This window comes from Rhinolophus sinicus, linkage group LG01, assembly GCF_036562045.2.
Source record: "Rhinolophus sinicus isolate RSC01 linkage group LG01, ASM3656204v1, whole genome shotgun sequence".
NCBI lineage: Eukaryota > Metazoa > Chordata > Mammalia > Chiroptera > Rhinolophidae > Rhinolophus > Rhinolophus sinicus.
In genome coordinates, this window is record NC_133751.1 from 107,276,853 (window position 1) to 107,302,589 (window position 25,737).

General features: G+C 34.5%; 1 protein-coding gene across 3 annotated transcripts in view; it reads left to right on the top strand.

Annotated features, from left to right (window-relative positions):
* The window catches only part of XRN1 (5'-3' exoribonuclease 1), a 162,350-nt gene that overhangs the window by 36,442 nt on the left and 100,171 nt on the right, over nt 1–25,737 (top strand). For all 3 annotated transcript variants that reach the window (XM_019753579.2, XM_019753581.2, XM_019753580.2), the window contains exons 13-20: nt 2,386–2,475; nt 4,199–4,355; nt 5,894–6,013; nt 16,150–16,319; nt 17,271–17,391; nt 17,483–17,581; nt 21,108–21,211; nt 23,786–23,917. In XM_019753579.2, the coding sequence (XP_019609138.2) occupies nt 2,386–2,475; nt 4,199–4,355; nt 5,894–6,013; nt 16,150–16,319; nt 17,271–17,391; nt 17,483–17,581; nt 21,108–21,211; nt 23,786–23,917 (993 nt within the window). The remainder of the gene's footprint in view (nt 1–2,385; nt 2,476–4,198; nt 4,356–5,893; nt 6,014–16,149; nt 16,320–17,270; nt 17,392–17,482; nt 17,582–21,107; nt 21,212–23,785; nt 23,918–25,737) is intronic.

The following is a 25,737-nucleotide window of genomic DNA, read 5'->3' on the forward strand; positions in this document are numbered from 1 at the left end:
CTAAAGACAGTGGCCTTAAAAAAATAATCTTATAAATAAAGGACAAAAATCATGTGATTATATCAACTGATGCAGAAAAAGCATTTGACAAGATACAACATCCATTTATGATTAAAACTCTTAATAAAATAGGTATAGAAGGAAAATACCTTAACATAATAAAGGCCATATATGACAAGCCTCATAATTAACCTCATAATTAATGGTGAAAAACTGAAGCCCTTTGCTCTACGTTCAGGAACACGACAGGGCTGTCCCCTATCACCTCCGCTTTTCAACATAGTGTTGGAAGTCTTTGCCAGAGCAATCAGGCAAGAGAAAGAAATACAAGGCATCCAAATTGGGAATGAAGAAGTTAAATTATCACTCTTTGCAGATGACATGATGCTATATGTAGAAAACACTAAAGCTATTAGAAACAATCAACAAATATGGTAAAGTTGCTGGTGGCTACAAAATCAACATACAAAAGTACATTGCATTCCTATATACTAACAATGAAATCTCAGAAAAAGAAATACAGGAAACAATTCCTTTTGCAATTGCAGCAGAAATAATAACATACCTAGGAATAAACTTAACCAAGGATGTGAAGGACCTATATGCTGAAAACTATAAGACATTTTTGAAAGAAATTGAAGAAGACACAATGAAATGGAAAGACATTCCATGCTCATAGATTGGAAGAATCAACATGGTTAAAATGGCCATATTACCCAAAGCAATATACAGATTTAATGCAATCCCCATCAAAATCCCAATGGCATTTTTTAAAGAAATAGAACAAAAAATCATCAGATTTGTTTGGAACCACAAAAGACCCCGAATAGCCAAAGCAATCTTAAGAAAAAAGAGCAATACTGGAGGTATCACACTCCCTGACTTTAGCTTGTACCACAGGGCTACAATAATCAAAACAGCATGGTATTGGCAGAAAAACAGACACATAGACCAATGGAATAGAATTGAGAACCCAGAAATAAAACCACATAAATATGGACAGATAATTTTTGACAAAGAAGCTAAAAACATACAATGGAGGAAAGACAGCCGCTTCAATAAATGGTGCTGGGAGAATTGGATAGCCACGTGCAAAAGAATGAAACTGGACTGCTATCTGTCACCATGTACAAATTAATTCAAAATGGGTCAAAGACTTAAGCGTAAGACCTGACACAATAAACTGCATAGAAGAAAACATAGGTACTAAACTTATGGACCTTGGGTTGAAAGATCATTTTATGAATTTGACTCCAAAGGCAATGGAAGTAAAAGCTAAAATAAACGAATGGGACTATATGAAACTTAAAAGCTTCTGCACAGCAAAAGAAACCATCGACAAAATAAAGAGGCAACCAACTGAATGGGAGAAGATTTTTGCAAATAGTGCCTCCGCTAATGGGCTAATATCCAAAATATACAAGGAACTCATGCAACTCAACAACAAAAAAACAAACAACCCAATTGAAAAATGGGCAGAGGACCTGAAGAGACATTTCTCCAAAGAGGACATACAAATGGCAAATAGACATATGAAAAAATGCTCAACATCACGAATATCACAGAAATGCAAATAAAAACCACAATGAGATATCACCTCACCCCAGTCAGAATGGCTATCATCAGCAAGACAAATAGTAACAAGTGTTGGAGAGGCTGTGGAGAAAAAGGAACCCTCATACACTGGTGGTGGGAATGCAGACTGGTGCAGCCGTTATGGAAGGCAGTGTGGAGGTTCCTCAAAAAATTACGAATAGAATTACCATATGACCTAACAATCCCTCTCCTGGGTATCTACCCAAAAAATCTGAAAACATTTATACATAAAGACACGTGTGCTCCAATGTTCATTGCAGCCTTGTTTACGGTGGCCAAGACATGGAAACAACCAAAATGTCCTTCGATAGATGAATGGATAAAGAATTTGTGGTATATATACACAATGAAATACTATTTGGCAGTAAGAAAAGATGATATAGGAACATTTGTGACAACATGGATGGATCTTGAGAGTATGATGCTAAGCGAAATAAGTCAGAAAAAGCAGAGAACCATATGATTTCACTGATATGTGGTATATAAATCAAAAACAACAAAAGAAGAAGACAAACAAATGAGAAACAAAAACTCATAGACACAGACAATAGTTTAGTGGTTACCAGGGGGTAAGGGGGTGGGGGGTGGGAGATGAGGGTAAGGGGGATCAAATATATGGTGATGGAAAGAGAACTGATTCTGGGTGGTGAACACACTATGGGATTTATAGATGATGTAATACAGAATTGTACACCTCAAATCTATGTAATTGCACTAGCAATTGTCACCCCAATAAATTTGAAAAAATAACAATAATCTTATAATGAAAGTATTCTTTTCTGTTTTCAGTGACTTTCTGGCTGATCAAGCTGCATGTTATGTTCAAGCGATACAGTGGATTTTGCACTATTACTATCATGGAGTTCAGTCCTGGAGCTGGTGAGGGAATAAACACAAAAATAAACGTTTTGTTTTTTATAATGGTTCATTCTACTGTAATCTCATTTGAGGATATCTTTTCCTTTTATTTCTATTTTTGGTGGTATTTTTAAAAAAGATACATACAGCCAAGTTTAAATGAAATAGAGGCCATCCATTCTTATATGAAAAAAGAACTTTGCATAACAAAGACACTTCCAGACCTAGAAAATGGCGCATCATAAAAGCTGTTTGGTAATCTACCGATTTAACATTTTCTATCATGACGAATCGAATGTGGCAAAGTCTTTATAATAATTGGGTCAGAGTGATTGTTCTATGGGGTTGTTCATTATATTCTTTTCTACATTTTGTGTGTTTGAAAAAATTTTTCTGTCAGGAGTAATTATTGAAGAATTGGTTATTTGAATGTTAGACTGGGAAGGGTAAAAAAGAAAAGGGAAAGAACTTACTTGCTTTTTGTGGAAATAGTAATAACTTTCAATTTCTCTCAGGTTTCCTATTCCAGCAAATTGCATCTGCATTTCTAAACCATCCACCAAAATAGAAAAATAACAAACCAAAATATCTCTGCTAGTCTTTATTTTAAAGCATCGCACAGCAAAACAAACCAGTACAAGATAATATGGCAGAATTGTGATTTCACTTACTAATAGCCTTTAAAAAATCTTTACAATAACTAACCCGATTCTCAGGACGTCTCTGAAGAGTGTTCTAATAATAAAAATCTTTGATTTGCCACTTTTTAAGAGGAAGAGTATAAGTTATTCCTATTATACTACCAGGCAGTAAGTCCAGGCACTTAAAAAATATGTTTTCATATAATCCTCACAGCTATTTAAAGCAGGTCTTCTCTGCCTTTTACAGATGATGCTCAGAGAGGTTAAGTAATCTTTCCAAGGTCATATACACCCAAGAATCAAGTCTGAGTCTATCTGATTGCAGCGTCTCTACGTTTTCCATTATTCCACATGCCTTCTACCTCCTAAACTTTTCTATTTTTTTGAAATATGCCATAATTGTGAAATATGAAAATATTTCTTCTTTTTTTTGGCATCCTTAGTCAAACATTAAGAACATTGAAATTTTTTTAAAATTGTATGTATGAACCTTCATAAAAATAAGTAAAAATATTTATACCTATAGTTAAAGATGGGAAGGTATTAAAAAAAAAAATAGTGTGTATGATTGAAAAAATGGTTTAATCCTTATCACAAATGTAATTTTATATATATATATATACATATATATATATATATATATATATATATATTCAAATTCAAATATAAAAGTTATTAGAGCTGACTAGTAAAAGCCATATGAGTTCAGATTCTCTGTTCTCTCTGTCCTCATGGGAGAGTCCCAGGCCCACATGAGCTTGTGAGAGTCTTCTGACTACCTCATTACTTCATTCTAAGAATCTATTGATTGGAAGATTCACACTCAACATTTTGAGAACTGAAAGAACCATTATGTTATATACATCCTTCAATTACATTACCTGTCCCAATTTTGGAAATGTGAAACTACTTTAAAAATTAAGGAAATACAACATTCGTTGCCATTACATGACTAAATTTTCCAACACTGCTGATTTCTTATATTCAAGTGATAGAAATATGGGTGATTATTGTTATGTGTTATTAAAACAAAATATGGAAACATAAATATTGACCTGTTTCATGACATTGCCAATTGTTTAAAATTCAGATTTGTTTTATAGGTATTATCCCTACCATTATGCACCTTTCCTATCTGATATCCGCAACATCAGTGCACTCAGAATCCATTTTGAACTAGGAAAACCTTTTAAGCCATTTGAACAGCTTCTTGCTGTACTTCCAGCAGCTAGCAAAAATTTACTTCCTACGTGCTACCAGGTGGGTTTTAGAATTAAGTATTTTTATGTTCTTTTTGATATTTGGGTGCTCCTCCTCCAAACCTAGAAACGTAGTACCTAAATTTCTTTAATAGCTGAATATATTTTTTATTTCAAATGCAGTAGTTCTTAAACAAGTCCCTTGAAAAGTAATTTCTTGATGTAAATTACCTTTAAAAATACAAACACACCGGAAACATTCAGAGCATGCTTGATTTTCAACACCTTTATGTACTTCTTCAGTTTGTCTCTACACTGATGAAAGTAAACAGAGACAGGCAAAATCTGAGGGCATCTACTCTGTCCAGACATTTACTGTTCTATTACCCCCTACCTGTTAGAATAGGGATGGTTCTAATACGTCATTTATCTCAATAGAAGCCCTACCTCAGTTTATATTGGGATGCTCAGCATTTCATTTATCAAATTGTAGAATGAAAGCCTTTTCTCTGGTTGACATATTTCTCATAACAAGCGGAAAATATTTCAGTGGTGATTGGGTCACCGAAACCTCACTAAGCCTACTAAGCTGATTCTGAGGGTAAAATTCATTTAGTTCTTCTAGAGTATCAATCTGTTCTTCTAATTCCATGATCTGGTCTGAGGAATAGGAGCACACACACACACACCCCACACCCCACCCCACAACCCCCCTTTGCTGCTTGAACAGTGTCAGGCTCCCTTCGGCATCTTTCTGAAATTTAACCTGACTTCTGTCCTGGTCCCCCTGGATTCCCTTTCTTCTTAAGTTTCTTTGATGCCTTTTTCCTACCTTCAGATATATTAAGGACGGATAATCACTCTGAAGTGGTACAACCATGCAGGTGTTTTACAGCCACGTCTGTTTTGATTGTTCTGTGCCACTGGTTATTAAATATTTTGAGTATTACCCTGAGACACAGGCTGTATTATTTCTTTAAAAAAATTTTATAATCTTTCATATATATTCATTTCTTAGACAACATCCTTATGTTTTCATTATCTACCTCTGTTATAAAATTTCAAATAAAAGCATGTCTTATTGGACTTTTATCTTTGCTATTACTGGTGAAGAGATTCTTGGATGTTAGGTTTTATTTTTAAATATTCTTATATGACAGTTTTTATTATATCTCAATAAACTCAGTTGATTGGGGTATGAAAGTGAATTGTTAAGGTTAAAAATGGAGGACTATTAGAAGCCTGTGAAATGATCTGAAGCCTGAATGGGAAAACACAGAATTTAGGTGGGCCTTGTAGACTGAAAAAACAATAAAAGATAGAAAAGATGAAATTAAAGTTCAGAGTACAGGTGGTGTTGCTGCATAACTAAGTCAGTGGAATGGGAAAGTGACGAGTAGCAGTGAAATTATAAGTATCATAGTTGAAAATCAACATATAGCAAGTATGTTACAAGATATTTAAGATGTAAACATTTAGTTTTGCTTTGCTTAGAAATTTTAAGCTGTAACATTTGAGGAAATATTATAAATATATTAGCAAAAAGCTATATTAACATTACTTCTTATATTTCTATTACACTATTTTGTATTTTCACAGCATTTGATGACCAGTGAGGACTCACCAATTATAGAATATTATCCACCTGATTTTAAAACTGACCTAAATGGGAAACAACAGGAATGGGAAGCTGTGGTACTAATACCTTTTATTGATGAGGTTAGTACATGAAATAGTCATATATACATACATATTCTTCATCAGTGGTTATTTCACATAGGTTAATGAGCAATGGGTGTAAATCACCATGTATGTCTTGTTAATGAGATTTGACTACTCTCTTCTTCATTGTATGCATTAAAACTTCTAAGTATACTAGTTATAAGACAGCTGGAATGGCTTTACTAGTATTAGACAAGCAGACATAAGAACAAAGAGTTTTACCAGCGACCAAGAGGGATATTTCATACTGATTGAAAGTCAAGTTAGTTCATCACGAAGACATTAAACTCTTAAATGTATATACACCTAATAACAGAGCTTCAAATATACGAAGCAAAAACTGTCAGAAATGAAAGGACAGCTAAGGCAAACCAACAATTATAGTTGAAATTTCAACACTTCTCTCTAAAGAATTGATAGGTCCAGAAGACAGAAATCAGGGAGGATAAAAACTTAAATAACACTGTAAATCAACTTAATCTTATTAATATTTATAGAACACTACACCCAATAACTGCAGAATGCTCGTACACATTCTTTTTAAGTGAATAAGGAATATTCACCAAGATTATTTGCTGAGGTGTAAAACATGTCTCAATAAATTTAAAAGGGTGGAAATCATTGAGATAATGTTCCCGGACTACATGGAATTAAATTTAAAATCAATAACAAATAGCTGGAAGATCTGCAAACCATTTGAAATTAAATAACACACTTTGAAATAATTCATGAATGGAAAAATGGGCAGAAGACCTGAACAGACACTTCTCCCAAGAAGACAAATGGACAACATATGTGTGAAAAAATGCTCAACTTCATTAGCTATTAGGGAAATGCAAATGAAAACCACAATGAGATACCACCTCACACCTGTTAGAATGGCTGTCATCAACCAGACAAGTAAAAACATAAAGACAAGTGTTGGAGTAGTCTGTGGAGAACAAGGAATCCTCACATACTACTGGAGGGAATGTTAATTGGTACAGGTGCTGTGGAAAACAGTATGAAGATTCCTCAAAAAGTTAAAGAATAGAATTTCTATATGACCCAGCAATCCCTTTCCTGGGTATCTACCCCCAAAATCTGAAAACATTTATCCATAAAGATATATGTACCCCTGTGTTCATTGCAGCTTTATTTACGGTGGCCAAGACATGGAAACAACCAAAGTGTCCTTCAATAGATAATTGGATAAAGAAGATGTGGTATATATACACAATGGAATACTATTCTGCCATAAGAAAAGATGAAATATTGTCATTTGCGACAACATGGATGGATCTTGAGATTATCATGCTAAGCAAAATAAGTCAGACAGAAAAAGTTGAGAACCATATGACTACACTCATATATGGGATCTAAAACTGAAAGCAACAAAGAAAGAAAGAAAAACTCATAAACACAGACAATAGTTTAGTGGTTGCCAGAGGGTGAGGGAAAAGGGGATCAAAAAATGGTGATGGAAGGAGAACTGACTCTGGCTGGTGAACACACATGCAATATATAGATGATGTATTATAGAATTGTACACTTGAAACCTATATAATTTTACTAATCAGTGTCACCCGTATAAAGTTAATAAAATTTTTTTTTAAAATGAAATTAAAAAAATAACCCATGGTTTAAAGAAGAAATTGAAAGGGAAATTTGAAAATATTTTGATCTGAATGATAATGAAAACACACCATATCATAATCTATGTGATAAAACTAAAGGAAGACTTAAAGGGAAATTTAAGTTCCAAGTGCTTATCTAAACAATAAAAATTTTTTAAATAAATTAGGTAAGCTTCCTACCATAAGAAGCTAGAAAAACAAGAGTAAATTTAAATTAATCTCACACTAAGGAGAATGAAGGAAATAATAAAGATCAGAGCAAAAATCCATGGAAAATGAATGAACAATAGAGAAAAATTGAGACCGAAAGTTGGTTCTTTGAAAAGATTGATAAAATGGATAAATCCTAGCTATAGTGATCAAGAAAGGGAGCAGGGAGGAAAGAGAGAGAGAGAAAACACATAAATTGCCAATATTAGGAATGAAAGAGGAGACGTCCTATATATTCTTCTGATATTAAAAAGATAATTAAGGAATATTGTAAACAATTTTATGCCAACAAATTCAACAATGTAGATGAAATGAACACTTTTTGTAAAAACACAATTAAGCAAAACCAACAGGAAAACATGTAAAAATGTGAATAGTCCTTTACTTTTTAAAGACATTTAATTCATACTTAAAAACCTTTGCACAGAGAACATTCTAGGCTCAAGTGTCTTCACTTGTGAATTCTAGCAAACATTTAAGGAATAAATAATACCAATTTTATACAAATTCAGAAAACAAAAGAGGGAGAATAACTTCCCAACATATTTTATGAAACCAGCATAATCCAGATACTCAAACTAGAAAAGGAAGGCATTTCAAGAAGATTACCAATATCTCTCCTAAAAAATACATGCAAAATTTTTAACAAGATAAAACCAGATGGGATACAGTAACATATTAGAAGGATAATACTCATGACCAAATGAGATTTATCTTAGAAATACAAAGTTGTTTACAATGTGATTTACCACATTATCAATATTTAACATCCAATTTTAATAGAACCATTCAACAAACGGAATAAGAAAAAACTTCCCCAGCCAGATAAAGGGCATCTAAAAAAAACACCTGCTAACAACATGCTTAATAAAAAAACTTGAATGTTTTCTCTGTAAAGTTAAGGCTAGGACAAGGATGTGCTTTCTAAACATCTCTGTCTCCTGTATCAAGTCCAGGAAAAGAAAGAAAGGCATGCAGATTGGAGAGGAAGAAGTAAAATTGTCTTTATTTGCATGTAGCATTATCACATATGTAGAAAATCTTAAGGAATCTTCAAAAAAGATACTATAACCCGCAAGTCAATTTAGCAAGGTCACAGGATATAAAACCTGTACAAAATTCCATTGTATTTCTATATACTAGCAACAAACAATGGGAAAATACAAAATTTTTAAAATAAAAAAGTTTTAAATTCTTAACAGCATTAAAAAATATAAATACACAGCTGTAAATTTAACATATGCAAGCCCTCTACACTGAAAATAGTGTTGACATGTAGAAACCTAAATAAATGGAAGGATATATATATATCATGTTCAAGGAATAGAAGACTTAATATTGTTTAGATGTATCTGCTTCCCAATTGATCTTTGGATTCAGCATATCCCAGAATATTCCAGCAGATTTTTGTGTAGAAATTGGAAACCTGATTCTAAATTTTTAATGAAATTGCAAAGGATCTGGAATAACCAAAGCAATCTATAGGAAGAACAGTGTTAGAGGACTTTAATTATCTGATTTCATGACTTGCCATGAAGTTGTAATCAAGGTAGTATGTTACTTGGCATGGCAATAGACAAGTAGATCAGTGGAACAGAATAGTGTCTAAACATACTTGCCCAGTTAATTCATTTTTAATTAAGTCACCAAAGCTATTTAATGGGTTAAAAAAGAAAAAAAAGCTTTTCAACAGTTGGTGCTGGAATGTTCTCTATATATGTGGAAAAAAATTAATCTTGATCCATACCTCATACCATACACAAAACTTAATTCAAAATGTATCATAGCTCTAAATGTGGAAGCTACAACTGTAAAATTTCTTGAAGTGTATGTAGGAAAAATTTTAGTCAAGACCCAGAACACACTAACCATAAAGAAGAGAAAATAAATTTCATCAGAATATGAAATTTGCTTTTCAAAAGATACTATTAAAAAATGAATAGGTAAGCTACTCATTGGGAGAAAGTATTTGCAAAACATGTATGTGCATGGGACTGGTATCCAAAGTATATAAACAACTCTTCCAATTCGATAGTAAGAAGACAAGCCAATTTTTAAAGTGGGCAAAATATTTGAAGGGCCATTTCACAAGTCAAGATAGACAAGTAGCCAATAAGCACATGAAAAAGTGTTCAGCATCATTAGTAAGCAGGGAAATATAAATTAAGGCCACAATGAGATAACACCACACTACACTTTCAATAGAATGGAGAAAAATTAAAAGATTGAAACACAATACCAAATACTGGCAAGAATGGGGAGCAATTGGAATTTTTATACATTGGTGATGGGAGTATAAAATAGTACAAGTAATTTGTATAACTGTCTGGCAGTTTCTCATAAAGTTAGGCATAAAGCTACCCTAGAACTCAGCATTTCCATTCTTAGGTTTCTAACAAGAGGGGAAATGAAAAAAAGAATGTTCACAAAGTCTTGTATAGAATATTCATAGTAACTGAAAACTGGAAAAAACCCAATAGCCATTAACACAACAATGGGCAAATTATGGTGAATCCACACAATAAAATGCTACTCAGCAGTAAAATAAGAATGGGCTGCTGATGCGCACAAGACCATGGAAGAACCCAGAAACATGCTGAGCGAAAGGAGTGGAGCTACAGGGAGGATGTCGCCTACCAGCCAAGGAACACCTGAGGCACCAGAACCTGGGAGAGAAGCACGGAACTGATTCTCCCTCACTATCCCTCACAACCCTCAAAAGGAACCAACCCTGAGGGCACCTGGATTTCAGACTCGAGCCTCCAGAACTCTGAGACAATACATTTCTGTTAAGCAAAAAAAAAGAGGGGGGCAGAAGAAGAAGAAGAATCCACCTCCAGACACAAAAGAGTACAAACTATCAAAGAAAGCGTAATAATGGTTGCAGTGAGTTGGGGGGAAGGGGCATGCTGGATCTTTCTGAGATGACAAAAGTGTTCTATAGCTTGACTCACTCAGGAGTATGCAGTTGTCAAAATTCACCAAACGGGGGGCTTTGGGTCTGTGTATTTCATTGAATGTAAATTATGCCTCAATAAACTAAGTGCTCTCAAAAAAAAAAAAAGAAAAACATCAACAAAAAACCCTACGTTGTTATGGAGTGGCGGATAAAAATGTTTATTCACATCTTATTAATTGTAATCAAGGATGTTTATTATATGTGAAAAGACACTTCCCAGCCACCAGACAGAGGATTAGGTTGTGAGATAGTCATTATGTCCTGCAAGGATGCAAATTTAGTGTCAGGTAGACAGTTGCTACTGTTCATCCAATTATCACTTTAGTTCATTGTGATTGAATTAGCTTTGGACATCTCAGTGAAATTTTAAATGTTTTCAACAGAGTTGCGTAATGATGTACCACTGAAACAAGCCTTGTAACCAGCAGAATTACCACATTCATTCATATATATACATATAGATATAGATAGATAGACAGACAGACAGACAGATTTTTTTTTTTTTTTTTTTTTGAAGCAAAAGCTCAAAACTTAACACAAGAAGGTAGCAAAAGTAAGCATGTAAAATGTGAAAAGAAAAATTCTTGTTACAGGATAATCAATGAAAATAATGGCGGTGGCAATTACCAAACTGGAAGGCATGATAGAATTTTCAGAACTGACTGAGAGGACCGATTTGTGCCTCAGGGAGGATTATTCCAGACTCTGGTGCTAGGAACAGGAAGTTTACCTGCAGACTGGAGCTGCTTGGCTCACGTGTGAGCGTGTGCATGCACTCTGTCTCTGTCTGTCTGTCTCTCTCCCCACCCCTTTCACTTCTGTCCCTTTTTATCAGAATGTTCTAGCTGATTTGTATGTGTGTGCAGGGCTGGGGTGATTGGAAGGAGTGGGAGGTGGGTGTGGTTCAAAGCCATTTTATTTGCTCACAATTCTGAGTCAACACTCTGAGTTGGACTCAGCCAGGTGTCTCTTGCTGATCACACCCTGAGATCAGTTCAGCGTTTTCGTCCCCTTGTGGCTGAAGTGGAGCTTCTTGTCTGAGATAGCCTCTCTCCTAGGATTGGTGGTTGGTGTCCGTTGTGAGCTGAGCCCTATGTGATCCCACCCTGAAGGATCCCACAGGGCCTCAGCTCACAACCCAGGCTGATTCTCACAGTGGTCTTGGGCTCCAGAAAGGCAAGAACAGAAGATACAAGGCCTCTTGAGCTTTGGAATTTGCATAGTATCACTACATTGTTTTGAATAAAGCAAGTTATAAAACCAACTCAGATTTAAGGAGTGAGGAAATAGACTCCACCTTCTCACATTTAAAGGAGCTTACATACGGGCATAGGAGGAATTACTGTGGCCATCTTTGCAAACCATCTGCCCTTTGGCCAAAATAATTCATATCCCATCCAAAGATAAAACACACCGAACTCCCACAAAAATCTCATGTCATTACACATGAGGCTCAAAGTCCAGAACCTCATCTCTAACTCAGGTCCATATGTAGAGGAAGCTCTTCAAATGCATCTCCTCAGGGACAGCTCCCTTGATTCAGAGACCTGTGGATTTAAAGACGTGTTATTTACCCTCTCCAACATTCCTAGTTTTGTAATGGAGAAATAAAGACAGGAAAACCACAGTAAGGCATTACAAAGGGCAGGAAAAGGAGGCACATGACAGTCACTGGTGCCTAACGATTCTGAAATCGAGCTAAGGAGCAAACAGCCAACTTCCTGTTCTCTGGGACAGAGATTGCTCCTTGATGAGGGCCTAAATCTGGTCTCTGGGAGTGGCTCTGCTGTCTGTTCTCAGGGCTTCCCACTCGGGGTTCTTGTGGCTACCTTCTAAGGTGCTGGGAAAAGAGAAACAGGATTAGTTAGAAGGACATGCTGGGCTACAGTGCTGTCTCAGCAAAGCCTTCGGCTGACCCCACCCGTCCCTCTGAAGCTGGAACAGCCCCTAAGAGTTCTTCTAAGTTGCTCTAGGGCCTGACACTTTACACTCTCATCTCTCAGTCTAGGATGCAGGCTTCATTTTGGAAAGAATGTGTGACCTTGTGTGAGACGACTTTTCACATAAGGATACTTTCCAGAGAAGGCTGACAGCTGAGGTTGCCAGCACCTAGGCACATAAGACCTTCAGCACTGATGGGAGACCACAGCGGCCCATCACCACATTGTTACATCAGTGTACCTCAGTCTGATGCTGTCTGTCCTACCGATGCTCAAGTGTTCAAGGTTATAAGGATGAGATGATGTGTGTACATTTACGGGCCAAACGTCTTAGAGACTCAAACTTTGAGTGTGATATTGGAGAAGAAAATAGGATATAAGTAAATACTACTGTCATTAAAAACTCAATTTAGTGTTTATTTCCTGAAAGATTGTTACTAATTTTATGTATAACTTACAATTAATGGTATCTTAGAATCAAGAAATTATGGTACACTATTATCTGTATTACTCCATGATCTTTTCCAGATTTTGCTACGTCCTGCCTCTTTCTACAACTTTTTCTGTAAATACTTTGAAAGTGGCATAGATGATTATTAAAATAAAAGTCTAGGACGCCACTCTGAAAAACAGTTCAACAGTTTCTTATAAAGTTAGATATAGATTTACTATCCAACCCAGCAATCACGCTCCTGCAATGTGATTTTTAAAATTTATCCTAGAAAAATGAAAAACGTGTCCACACAAAACCTGCATATGAATGTTCAGAGCCAGTTTGCAATAGCCCCAAACTGGAAAAAATTCAAGTGTCCTTCAGTGAGTAGGAGGACAAGCAAACTAGTACATCCATGTGAGGGAATGCTACTCGGCAGTAACTATTGATATAAACAACTTGCATGAAAAAAGTTTACTCAGAAGGTATGTATTATGTGATTCCATTTATGTAATATTCTTGAAATGACACAACTATTATAAAACATTAGTGGTTGTTAGGGGTTCGGGCTGGGGGTAGGATGTGATTATAAAGGAATAACACGAGAGATTATAGAGGGATAACATGATGGTATAATACTTTTGTATTTTAATTTTAGTGGTGGTTTCGTGACTCTTTGTATACGAGGCCTGACAATTAAGTTCACAAACTTGTTACAGTGATGTTGCTAACCTTTTTTTTGCTATCAGAGGGATTATTCATTGTGAATTTGTACCAACTGGACAGGCAGTTAACCAAGTTTACTGTTTGGAAGTGCTGAAAAGGCTGCATGAAAAAGTTAGACAACCTGAACTTTTCACCAACAATTCACGACTCTTGCATCACGACAATGTACCAGCTCCATGGCACTGTCTGTGAGGGAGTTTTTAGCCCGTAAATAAATAACTGTACTGGAACACCCTCCCTACTCACCTGACCTGGCCCCCAATGACTTCTTTCTTTACTGGAAGATAAAGGAAATATTGAAAGGGAGACATTTTGATGACATTCAGGACATCAAGGGTAATAAATATGATGGCAGCTCTGAAGGCCATTCCAGAAAAACAGTTCCAAAATTGCTTTGAAGGGTGGATTAGGTGCTGGCGTCAGTGCTTAGCTTCCCAAGGGGAGTACTTGGAAGGTCACCTTAGGGATATTCAGCAGTGAGGTATTATGAGGTATGTAGCACTTTTTCTAGGATGAGTTCACGAACTGAATTGACCTCGTATGATAATTCCACAGTACACACACACAAAAATCACATATGAAAACTAGTGAAATATGAATGTAGTTTAGTTAATAGTGTTGTACCAATGTTGAATCCCTGGTTTTGCTAATGTTCTGTGGCCATGTGTAAGATTGAGTAAGATTGTGTAAGATGCGTAAGCCTGTATAAGACTGTGTAAGATGTATGAAATGTGTAAGATGTGTAAGATTGTGGGAGATGTGTAAGTACATACGATTGTGTAAGATGAGTAAGATGTTGTCATTGGGGAAAGCTGGGTGAGAGGTTCATGGGAATGTGCTGTATGAATTTTGTAACTTGTGACTCTGTTTTTTACACTGTGCACAATGCTGTGATAAAAGTACTGGTGTATTTAGGTATTCTGTTTGTTTATGCATTCTTACATGTTAAAATTTTTATTTTTATAATTCGGTTTCCAAAAGTGGATTGCTTGGTCAATGGGAATATTAGATTCTTTCTCAAGAAGACTGGTCTAGTTCACACCAGCAATATTTAGCACCCACTTTAGCTTCTCTAGTCCTGGGATTATTGTTCCGTTTAATTCTGGCCAATCTGTTGATGATGAGAATGCCGTTTCATTATGATTATTCGAATTTTTTTCCCTGATCCCCAATTTGAGTATATTTTTATGTATGTGTGCCCTTTGCATGTTCTATGTTGCATTTTGTATGTTGCCTGTTTATTTCCTTTCCCTCATTTTCTGTTTTTGATTTTTAGCAACTCTTTGTATATTAGGAAAATTCTTTTCCAATGTGGCATTCGTCTCTTGTTTGTGACATCTCTGTCACATAAATTTTCTTTTACTTAAAAATGTCTTTTCCCTTAAGGCTGTTAGGTTTTTTCCTGTCTGTTTTAAATAAGAGTTTATCACTCCAAATTATGGACGCTCTCCTAGATTTTCTTCTAATACTTTTATTGTTTTACTACCATGATATTTCTTTTTTTATATGGTATGAAGTTGGGAAGTGTATGTACCTTTCCCCGCCAGCTGGATAGCTAGCTATGACAACACCATTATTTAAATACCTGAATACTATATCTTTGACCCAGATTTGGATTTGTTTTTGAACTCTTTGTTTTGTTCTTCTGGACTGCTGGTGTCTTGTGGTATCAATACTAAAATGTTGTGGTTATAGTAGCTTTATAAAAAAATGATAGGCTCTGCTAAGACAAGTCTCCAGTTACTTTTGCAATTTATACCTTCTACCATACGAACACTCACATCATTTGGTCCTTTAAGAATATTTTAAACAATTGCAGTTGTGAATGGAATAATGTTAAAAGTAAGATAATTTGGAAAGATGAACATTTCTATACCATTGTAGAATTTGTAAAGTAAGAGATTAATGCTTGGTGAATTATGATAAACTATAATAATTATGATAAATTCACATTTAAAATTCAATTCTCTGCTGTTCTTATCCACACTTTAGTGACTACTGCTGGTGTAATAGGTTCAGAGGAATTTGCAGTGGCAAGCAATATTCTAGCAATATTCAAATCCTTTAAAACAATGAATAATAGTATATCAGTTTCTCATGTAATAAAGTGGAAAAGAGTTCCATTAGTTAAAATTTTTGTTTTTCAAGAACACAAATAGTTCTGTATACTAAGGGAAAAGAGGTATTCTATATGTTGAAATTAAAGAATTTTTATAATTTTAACCCCTCTCTTCAATCTTTACATTCAGAGGCGATTGTTGGAAGCCATGGAGGCATGTAACCACGCCCTTAGAAAAGAAGAAAGGAAAAGAAACCAACACAGTGAGTGCTTAATGTGCTGGTATGATAGAGACACAGAGTTCACCTACCCGTCTCCATGGCCAGAAAAGTTCCCTGCCATAGGACGGTGTTGCACAAGGTAATGTTATTTGGTCATTTTTCAACAACCACAAAGAGTACTCCCCTCAATAAATAAATAAATAAAAAGCTTTTGAATATCTGTTTGGAGAATTCACAAATAATTTATGACAGTTATAGTCAACTTATAATGAGTTACATCCCACTTGCCAAAGACCATAACATCTCTCTTACAATTGTTTCTATAGTTTTCTGCTTTGGTCAGATTCTACCTCTCTCTTTCCATCTTCTGTTAATGTTTTCCTCTTTGATGCATATCTATATCATCCCTTAAAAAGTTGCGTGCCTTTATTTCCATTGCCAGTGTCTTCTCCCAGCATTATTTGACATGCTATAACTTTGCCTATTATACTCCCCAGCCACCCAACTAGAAAGAAGAAAAAAATAATGGAAGAGTTCCTCTATTTTCTTGCCTTAAACCCATTTCTTCTTTATCTTCCTCATTAAAATGTCTTCCATGTTTTTTCTCTTCTCTCGTCTTCCCTAAAAATAATATATTCAGATGGCAACATCTGATAATGACGTTTCAGATAAAGTGGACATCTCTCAGTTATTATTTTGCCTTTTGTAAAGCAAAGTTAAAGATAAAATAAGACATTATAAAATGTTTATTTTCCATTCTGGGTTTTGGAACATGGAGGATGTGGCGATTTATAATATACTTTATACATTCCTTTATTTTTAAAATTAATTATGTATATATTTATCTGTCTGTTTTAAATAAATGAGGAAAACTTCCGTTCAGTAACCTACAGGCATGGTTGTGTCTGGACCAATAAAAACAGAGAATTTGGTTGTTCTGTTCTATATATTCTTTGTCTTTAAGGATGAATTGTCATTGTCTTGTTTAGAAGCAAAGATGACTCTTGCAAATTATTTAAGAGAATGCTGAAAAACTGTGATTGCTTGTAATGTGTGAATTTTAAATTAAATGCCTTGATTTATTTTTTAGGTATAAAATAATATCATTAGATGCGTGGCGTGTAGACATAAGCAAGAACAAGATAACCAGGGTTGATCAGAAGGCATTATATTTCTGTGGATTTCCTACTCTGAAACACATCAAGCACAAAGTCAGTGGCTATTTAGTTCAGAATTTTTTTACTTTATTGATTGTGATTATGAAGAAAAAATTAAAGCTAAATTCTCTGAATTCTTTAAAAGTTTTTTTTGAAGAAAAGTGGGGTTCAAGTATTCCAGCAAAGCAGTCGTGGAGAAAACATGATGTTGGAAATCTTAGTGAATACAGAATCAGATGAACTTGTAAGTATTTTCTTTATTATGTATTTATTTGGTGCTTCTTATGCATAAAACTGTCCTAGTGCAACTTATGTACCAAAGAGGTGTAACATAAGTCTAAAAGTTCACAGTAAATAAGGATGAAGTAAAGAAACATTTACACAAATTAAAGGACATATATAATTGTGACATAATGAGCAAAAAATGCTCCAGGAATTTTGAAAAGGAAATGAGCTATGTGAGCTAGGTACAGACCTATAGAAGAGAATAAATTTGAGCTGGATGCCAAAAAAATAGATTGTCACGAAGAGGAGGAAAGGAGGGAAAGGTATTCTAGTTGAAAGGAATAACATGAGCTGGCAATTGTGGTAAAAAATAAATGTGATTTATTATCTTATTCTTTTTAACCTTTTTGTATGTCTGGGTTTTTTTTAATACTTTTTTTTTTCTTTTTCTTTTTTTTAAAAATAATGTGTTTGTATTTCAGAAGGAATAGACAAACCTGATTCAAGCAGAGGACTGGTGTTGGGAAATAGTGGGAGATAAGGTTGCAAAAAACAAAGAGGCCAGGTTATGGAGGATCTTCTGTACCAGGCTAAGGAATTTGGACTTTTCTTTTCCATGACTTATTCTGAAGCCTGTATTTTCATAAAGACTAATTTTGCAGCTGTAATAGACTAATAAAAGAAAAATGGAAGAAAATAGAAAAACCTGCAAGTCCAGAGGTTGTGGTTGTAGAATCCTTAGGTAATAAGGACCTAAACCAGAAGTGGTAATAGAGATAGATGAACAGACTAAATATAATTGACATTTCCTCAGTTGTTCAAATCTAGGAGATGAAAAGAAGAAGAAAATATTAAATATGACTTTCAGGTGTCCAGGCTAATTAGCTAGAACATAATTGCTGTTTCCTGGAATAAAGAAATTAAAATGGGAGAGTCCCTGGCTTGAGGGGATTCATGATAAATAATGATGGAATTTTAAGTGTTGCTAGGACTTTCAACTGGTGCTGCCCTGCCAGACTTTCTCAACAAAGGTTCCACAGAGATTTGGATCCTAGTGCCCTACGTCATCCATTTGTATATAATGGATTAACTTACCTTCTGTGCGTTTAAATGGTACTTCTTGTGTACCAGCCTTGGGAGGATTGAGAAAGTAGTTAAATTGTTTTTAGTGTTCTGTGCTTTAGATGAAAAACGTCAGTTGAGATACACTGCTTATACATAATTTAATATCTGGAGCTAGAGCTGAGAGGGAAGTAGGTATGTACAAGTCATCAGCAAGGAGGTAATAGCTGAGGCCTTGAGGCTCATTTCCCTGAAGAAAGAGAACTCTGAGATTCAAGATCTTAGCATGAAGAAGTACCCACAGTTAGAAAGGGTGGGCAAGGAATAATAAAGTAACATAGTGTTCAGAGAGGTGAGAGAGAATGAGTCCCAAGGTCAGTAGTATCACAGAAGCATGGAGTAGATGCTGCCTACAGTTCAAGAAGAACAAAAACTGAAAGTCTGAGGATTTGTCCTTTAGGCTGCCATCAGTATTGGCCTTTGCCAAGTCCATTCCAATGGATTGGTGGAGGCTGAAGTCCAATTCCTAAGGATTAGTGTGGGACCGTGTGGATGGAAAGGAGGTAGCAGATATAAAGTCACTGGGTAAGAAGCTGACCATTTTAAAGAAGCCTGATAACAAAACTGTAGGTAGAGAAGAAGCAGCTCATCAAACAAAATCCCTAACGAGGAAGCGAGGTAGGGCTACTGGAGAAAGGAGGTCTTAAAGGCACTGCCAAGGAAAGGCAGGTTTATGATAACAAGACCCCATGTGACGTAATGAGGGATTCATCTAGGACTTAACTGAAAGGATTAATCTGGAAAAAAGGACAACTTTTTCTTTAAAAACTAAAGAAAATATTGGGAGAATGAAATTAGAAATAGATGTATAGATAGAAGGGAAAAGGATAATGAGGTTAGTTCTAATGTTGAAACTTGTTTTATCAGAATAGTCATTGTTTGGTTTTGTACGTTTGCATTAATAAATGTATAAATATAATAAATAAAATAAAAAATTATCCCCCGAAAGTCTAAAAACAATCATCTCTAATTGTTAAAGAAATATTTGCTAATAATAATTAAACATAATAAACAGAAAAAATGCGAGTAAAAATTTGTATTTAAACTTCAATTTCTACCACAAAATTGTTGTCTAACTGATAGTAATAAGAATAATGTTTCCTTTTAAAACTAGGATTTTACTTCAATGTTATTTCGCATGAATGTTTCTACAGCATTTTATAGTTTACAAAAGCTTTTGTGTATGTTATTTTATTTTATTCTCAAACATTGTGACGTGGATGTTATTCCTTCTTCTCATAAAAGAAAACTGAGACTCAGTGGGATTAAAGGATTTGCCTAAGATTCTGTAGCTGGAAAGGGTAGAACCCAAACTTGGACCCATGATTCTTGACTTAAAGGCTAGTGTTCCTACATGATTGTAGCAACCACAAAGTGAAAAGAAATCAGATTTCTTAGATTCTGTTTTATACTATCTGACTATTTGATATGAAAAGATGAATAATAGCCCTTTTCTAGTCATTTCTGCTGTTCTTTTTGCTCAATTTCCGTAAGAAAAATAAGCAAGATAATCATGAGAATAATGGAATCATAGAATTTTACAACTGGATAGAATTCTGTAAAACAACTAATCCAACTCATTAATTTTACAAATTAAAAAACTTAAATGGAGATTGAAAAAGGGACGTTTACTCAGCTAGTTAGCAGCAGAACTAAGAACTTAAGTTTCTTGCTAAACATTATTTCTGCTAATGTTGGCTGTTGTGGATGGTAACACATTATAGGTCAGTACTCTCTCTTCTGTTTGATTTTATGAAACTTATTTTCTTACCAAGTAATTTCATTCAGAATTAAAATCAATTATTAGTAAATCCTTTCCTAATAACTGCCAGTGCTGTTGAAAAAAACGAGACAAGCCTCCTAGTGTCATGATGTTTATACTGCAAAAAAGCACTGTTAAATTGGTCATACGGCCTCTCTACTAAGAGGCTGGCAGAGAGGGAGGTAAACTTGGTTAACTTTCACAGATTTGTACTAAATTAAAGGGTGAAGAAAGGCATATAGGTAAAGCAACTGAAAAACATTTTTTTTAAAAAAAGGAAAGGAAAAATATTAAAACAAAAAAAGAAAGAAAGAAATCCTAGAAAATATACTAGAAAGAAAAAGAGTAGTTAGCAATTAGGGTACAAGTTAGAGAAGAGAAATTAAGACAGCACACTAAACTTGAGTGGGTGGAGTGATTAAATTGGAGTAAAGTTGTGAAGAACAGCAGAACTTTTTCTATAGGGAATAAAGTATTATAGAGAATAATTGGCTCGAGTGAGCAAATGATATACCTGTTTTAATTACTAATGTGGCTTTTTTATACATTTTAAACACATAGTTATAAACACAAGCCAGTTTTTAATTATTTAATTTTGCCTCTAAAATTTTCTCTTGGGCCTACCTGAAACATGAATGAACTTGTCTGCTTTTACTTTAAGAGTATAGAACATGTAGCTTCATCAGTGCTTGGAAAGTCTGTCTTTGTTAATTGGCCTCATCTTGAAGAAGCTAGAGTTATTGGTGTATCAGATGGAGAAACCAAGTAAGGTTTGATTTATAATTTTTTAAAATTTATGTTTGCTTTGCTACTTGATGGCTTTTATTGATACCTTTTTAACTGATATAATTATTGTAAAAATATTTACATACAATAGTGAAAATGAAAGTCCTCCAATCATACCAGTTGAAGTTCAATCACTATTGACAGTTTATTGTATATATCCTTTGAGATATTTTAGATGCATATATCATTTTTTTCCCTTTTACCTTCTTTTCATTTAAATAGCTTGGAAATTCTATATCCTAATTCTTTTGTACCAGTTATCATTATATTATTTAGCAAGCATATTTCTCTTAATGATCAGAATAAATAGCATATATATATAACCTTACCTTTAGCATGCCCTTCCCAGACTTCATTTGAATAATAAATTAATTTTTAAAACATCCATTTTAAAAATAATTTTTTAACATTTTATTCAAGTTCATAATCAGTGATTTATCAGTGATTATTTAGACAAGTTATTCTTTGTCATCTTTTGTCTTTATTTCATGTAAACTTGGTCAGATTTCTTGTATTTTTATTTTCATGTGTCTAGAATTTTCTAAAGTAATTTCTTTTCAGAGAAAATGAGGGGATGTAATATTTTCTGAGTTATTATACGTCCAAAAGATTTTTGTTTTGTTTTCCTCCCACATGTATTTAGAATTTTACAGGCCCAGTTATTTTTCCTCAGATCTCTGCAAACATATCTTTTTTAAAAATTATATAATATTTTGAAAATTTATTAAGTGACCAACAAATTGGTGTTATTTTACTGGAGAATTTGTAAATTATTCTATTAAAAATTATTTTAAAAAGTAAAATTCTTCTTTTATTATGTTGACCAGCAATTTATTATATTGTCCAGCACTTAAAGTAACATTATTTTGCTCACTATTCATATTTCCAGTTTCCAAATGCACATAAGAAAGTCTTTAAGCATTTTTTTTTCAGGTTACTTTAGATTTTATTTTTTTATTAACTGTATTGGGGTAACATTGGTTAGTAACATTACATAGGTTTCAAGTGTACAATTCTGTAATACATCATCTATATATCACATTGTGTGCTCACTACCCAGAGTCAGTCCTCCTTCCGTCACCATATATTTTCAAGGGGTCACGTATCAGCAAATGTATCTTGTGTTCTGTCATGTAATTTTCTTGATGAGAAGTTGATGCCAGCATGAATTTTTTTCCTTTTCATGTGGGTATCTGCTTTTCTGTATGAAATCGTGAGGATTCTTTTTTAATCATCAGAATTCAGTCCCTCTATCTTTTTGATGAAGTCCGTTTTATCAGTTTTTTCTTTCATGAATCATACTTTTGGTCTATGACCGCTTCACCTAGCCCAAGGTCCCTAAGATTTTCTCCTATGTTCTCTTCAAAAAGTTTTATAGTTTTACCTCCTCCTTTTACATTTAAGGCCATAATCCATTGTGAATTAAATTTTGGATGAGTATGAAGTTTAGATCAAGGTTGTATATTTGCCTATGAATATTTAGTTGCTCCAGCACCATTTGTTGAAAAGGTGATCCTTCCTTCCTTAGCTTGCTTTTGCATCTTTGTCAGAAATCGGTTGAGCACATGTGTGTGGGTTTACTTCTGAGCTCTCCACTGTGTTCCTTTGATCTGTGTGTCTCTCTTTATGCCAACACCACACTGTCTTGTTACTGTAGCGATGTGACAAGTCTGAAGGTTAGGCAGTGATTCCTTCCACCTTACTTTTATTTTTCAAAATTACTTTAGCTATTTTTGGTTCTTTGCCTTTGTATATAAATGTTAGGATAAATTGTTCTGTATCTACAAAAATCATGGACAGATTTTGATAGGAATTGTATTAAACCTGTAGAGTAATTTGTGGAGATTTGTCATCTTGACTGTGCTGAATCATATGATTCAAATGGGTCTATTCATCATTGTTTTGTGTTTTTAGCATACAGATCCTGTACATGTTTTGTTAGGTTTATACCTAAGTATTTAAATTATTTTTGGAGCAACTACAGATGGTATAATGTTTTAAATTTCAGCTAGTATATAGAAATACAGTAGATTTCTCCATGTAGATTTTATATCCTAGGTCCTGGCTGAACTTATTTCCCTGCCTTTTTTCTTGAAGAGTCCAAACCAGTTATTTTGTAGAATTCTGGATTTACCTGGTGTCATTTAAGCTGCTGTCAGTTTCCTCTTAGTATCATATAAGTTGGTCCTCCATCCCACGTATTTCCTGTAAACTGGGGTTAGGTATAGTGGCTTGTAGAATCAAGTTAACTTTTTTAGCAAAAATACTTTATTGAATTTGAGAGTATTTTTTAATCGTTATAGTTATTGTTATTTATTTTGTTATGTATTTAATTTCTTACAAGAGAAAGAATAGTAATTTGTTTTTTAAATTTTGATTGAAATATTTTATAAGATTTCGTTTTGAAATTTATATTAGTTTTTAAAAAGGAGGCTTTTTTTTTTTTTTTTTTTTTTTTGCTATTATGCCATGTAGAAACCTTTTCACTCTGAAGACTTTCACTGCTAGAACTCTATATTAAACCACAAATTTGGGGGTAATATAATTTTTAAGGTTTTACTTGGAAGAACCTCCAGGAACACAGAAGCTTTATCTGGGAAGAACGGTTCCGCCAACTAAAGTGGTTCGTCTTGGAGACAAAGAACAATCTAACTGGACAAAAGAAGTACAAGGAATTTCAGAATAGTGAGTGTCATAAAAAGTATTTAATATCATTGAACTGAAATGTGATTTAATGTACTTGTCCTCTCTAACTTATTTTCCGCTTAATATAGTAATTTTTCTGAATACTGACTACGTCTTCATTTTATGTTCTAAAGAAAGTAATGAGTTCTAGTTTAAAATAATATTATGGTTAGCAGCAGTTATAGCCTTTCCCAATTCATCGCTAAACGATTAATACTTAATGATGTACTAAAAAAAAGAAAGAGAAGAAACAACACGATCACTTAATACTGGGAGTAACAGTTAATAGGTTGTTTCCTGAATTTGAGAGTTATTTTTACTAACCATAAAGCCATTGAATTTCTTGGCCACATGTAAGTAATGAAAATAGGAAGGAAGACTGTCCTCTGTTCTTCCCCCTTCTCCTTCCCTCTGTATATCCAAGCCCAAAGGCCCCTGAATTAAGAAATGCAAGGTCTATCAACCAAATAACTAAGAAGCTGACCCTCCTTGGAATACTGATTTTCAGGGTCACCAGAGTGCTTTGAGTCCCATGATCCCACCCTAACAGCACCTCTCTTTCTTCATCCAAACACTGGATTTCCTAAACCAAAACAGAATAATAGAGGCTGGCAGTGGCATATGAAATGGTGTTATAAATGTATATCCATCAAACTTTCTGTTTAAACTGTAATAGCATCCATTGAGAAATGGGGAGTTCAAGGAGACACCTCTTCTACAATTTTGAAGCTAATACCAGGCTATAATATCCTTACTCAAACGTGAGTAAACAGGGAAAATCTAAAAAGACCATAAAAAACCATCTGCCATCACAGAAGGAGATGAATATACCTCTCAATAGGTAAAGGCTAGCATATTTTTCCTCCCAACAGTGTAAGTCAGATGCCCCGTTATAGCTCAGATCATTCTGAACTTTCTTCTAAGCATGCTATTAAAACCATCATAATAAATTTATGTGTTTGATTACCTTAATAACTCTTTCCTTAGATAGTGAGCACATCCTTGAGGATAGGGAGCACATCTGTTTTTGTTACCACTCTCTTCTCATTTTTGTCTGGTGCCTTGGCACTGAGCAAATATTTGTTTGAATGAAATAGAAATTGTTTTAGTTAAGACTCTTTTAATTGAAAAAAAAAAGCACGTTTGAAATACTACGAGTTTAGTCATTTGTACATATATTAAACAATTACTGATACCTGTTAGGTACAGTAGTTGGCACTTAGATACCACAGTGAATAAAAACCCACAGTCCCTCCACTCATGAAACTTACAGCTAGTCGATGGGAGATGGACGTTGATGTCTTCTGTGATTTTTTTTGGTCAAACTGCAACTACAATAATTGCTCTGAAGGAGTAGTGCTCTGAGACCATATAATAGAGAAGTTTAACCTAGCTACAGAGGAATTTGCTTTGGTCAGAGAAAACTCTCTGAGGAAACTCGCCTGAGGAAATGTTGACTGAGCTGGTACCTGGATATGGAATAAAAGGCAAAGAGTGAAAAAGAGGCATGTTTCAGGATGAGGGAAAAGGTAGTTAGTTACTTGCCAAGTCCCTGGGGCATGAGTAAAATCAGTCTGTATAGTACTGATGCGTGGCCACTGTGGGTGGAGTGTTGGAATCAAGAAGAAACCCTATCGAGGAAGATGAGGCAACCAAGGAAAAAGAAAGAGGCAAGCTGAGAGGTAAAAGGAAAGCCAGGAGATTTACATGTTATGTCATGTAAATCAAAGAAAAAGTGTTTCAGGAATAAGGGAATGAGTCATATAAAATGTTATGAAGCAGTTAAGCAAGAGCCATTTGAATTGAGCAAAGGGCCTGAA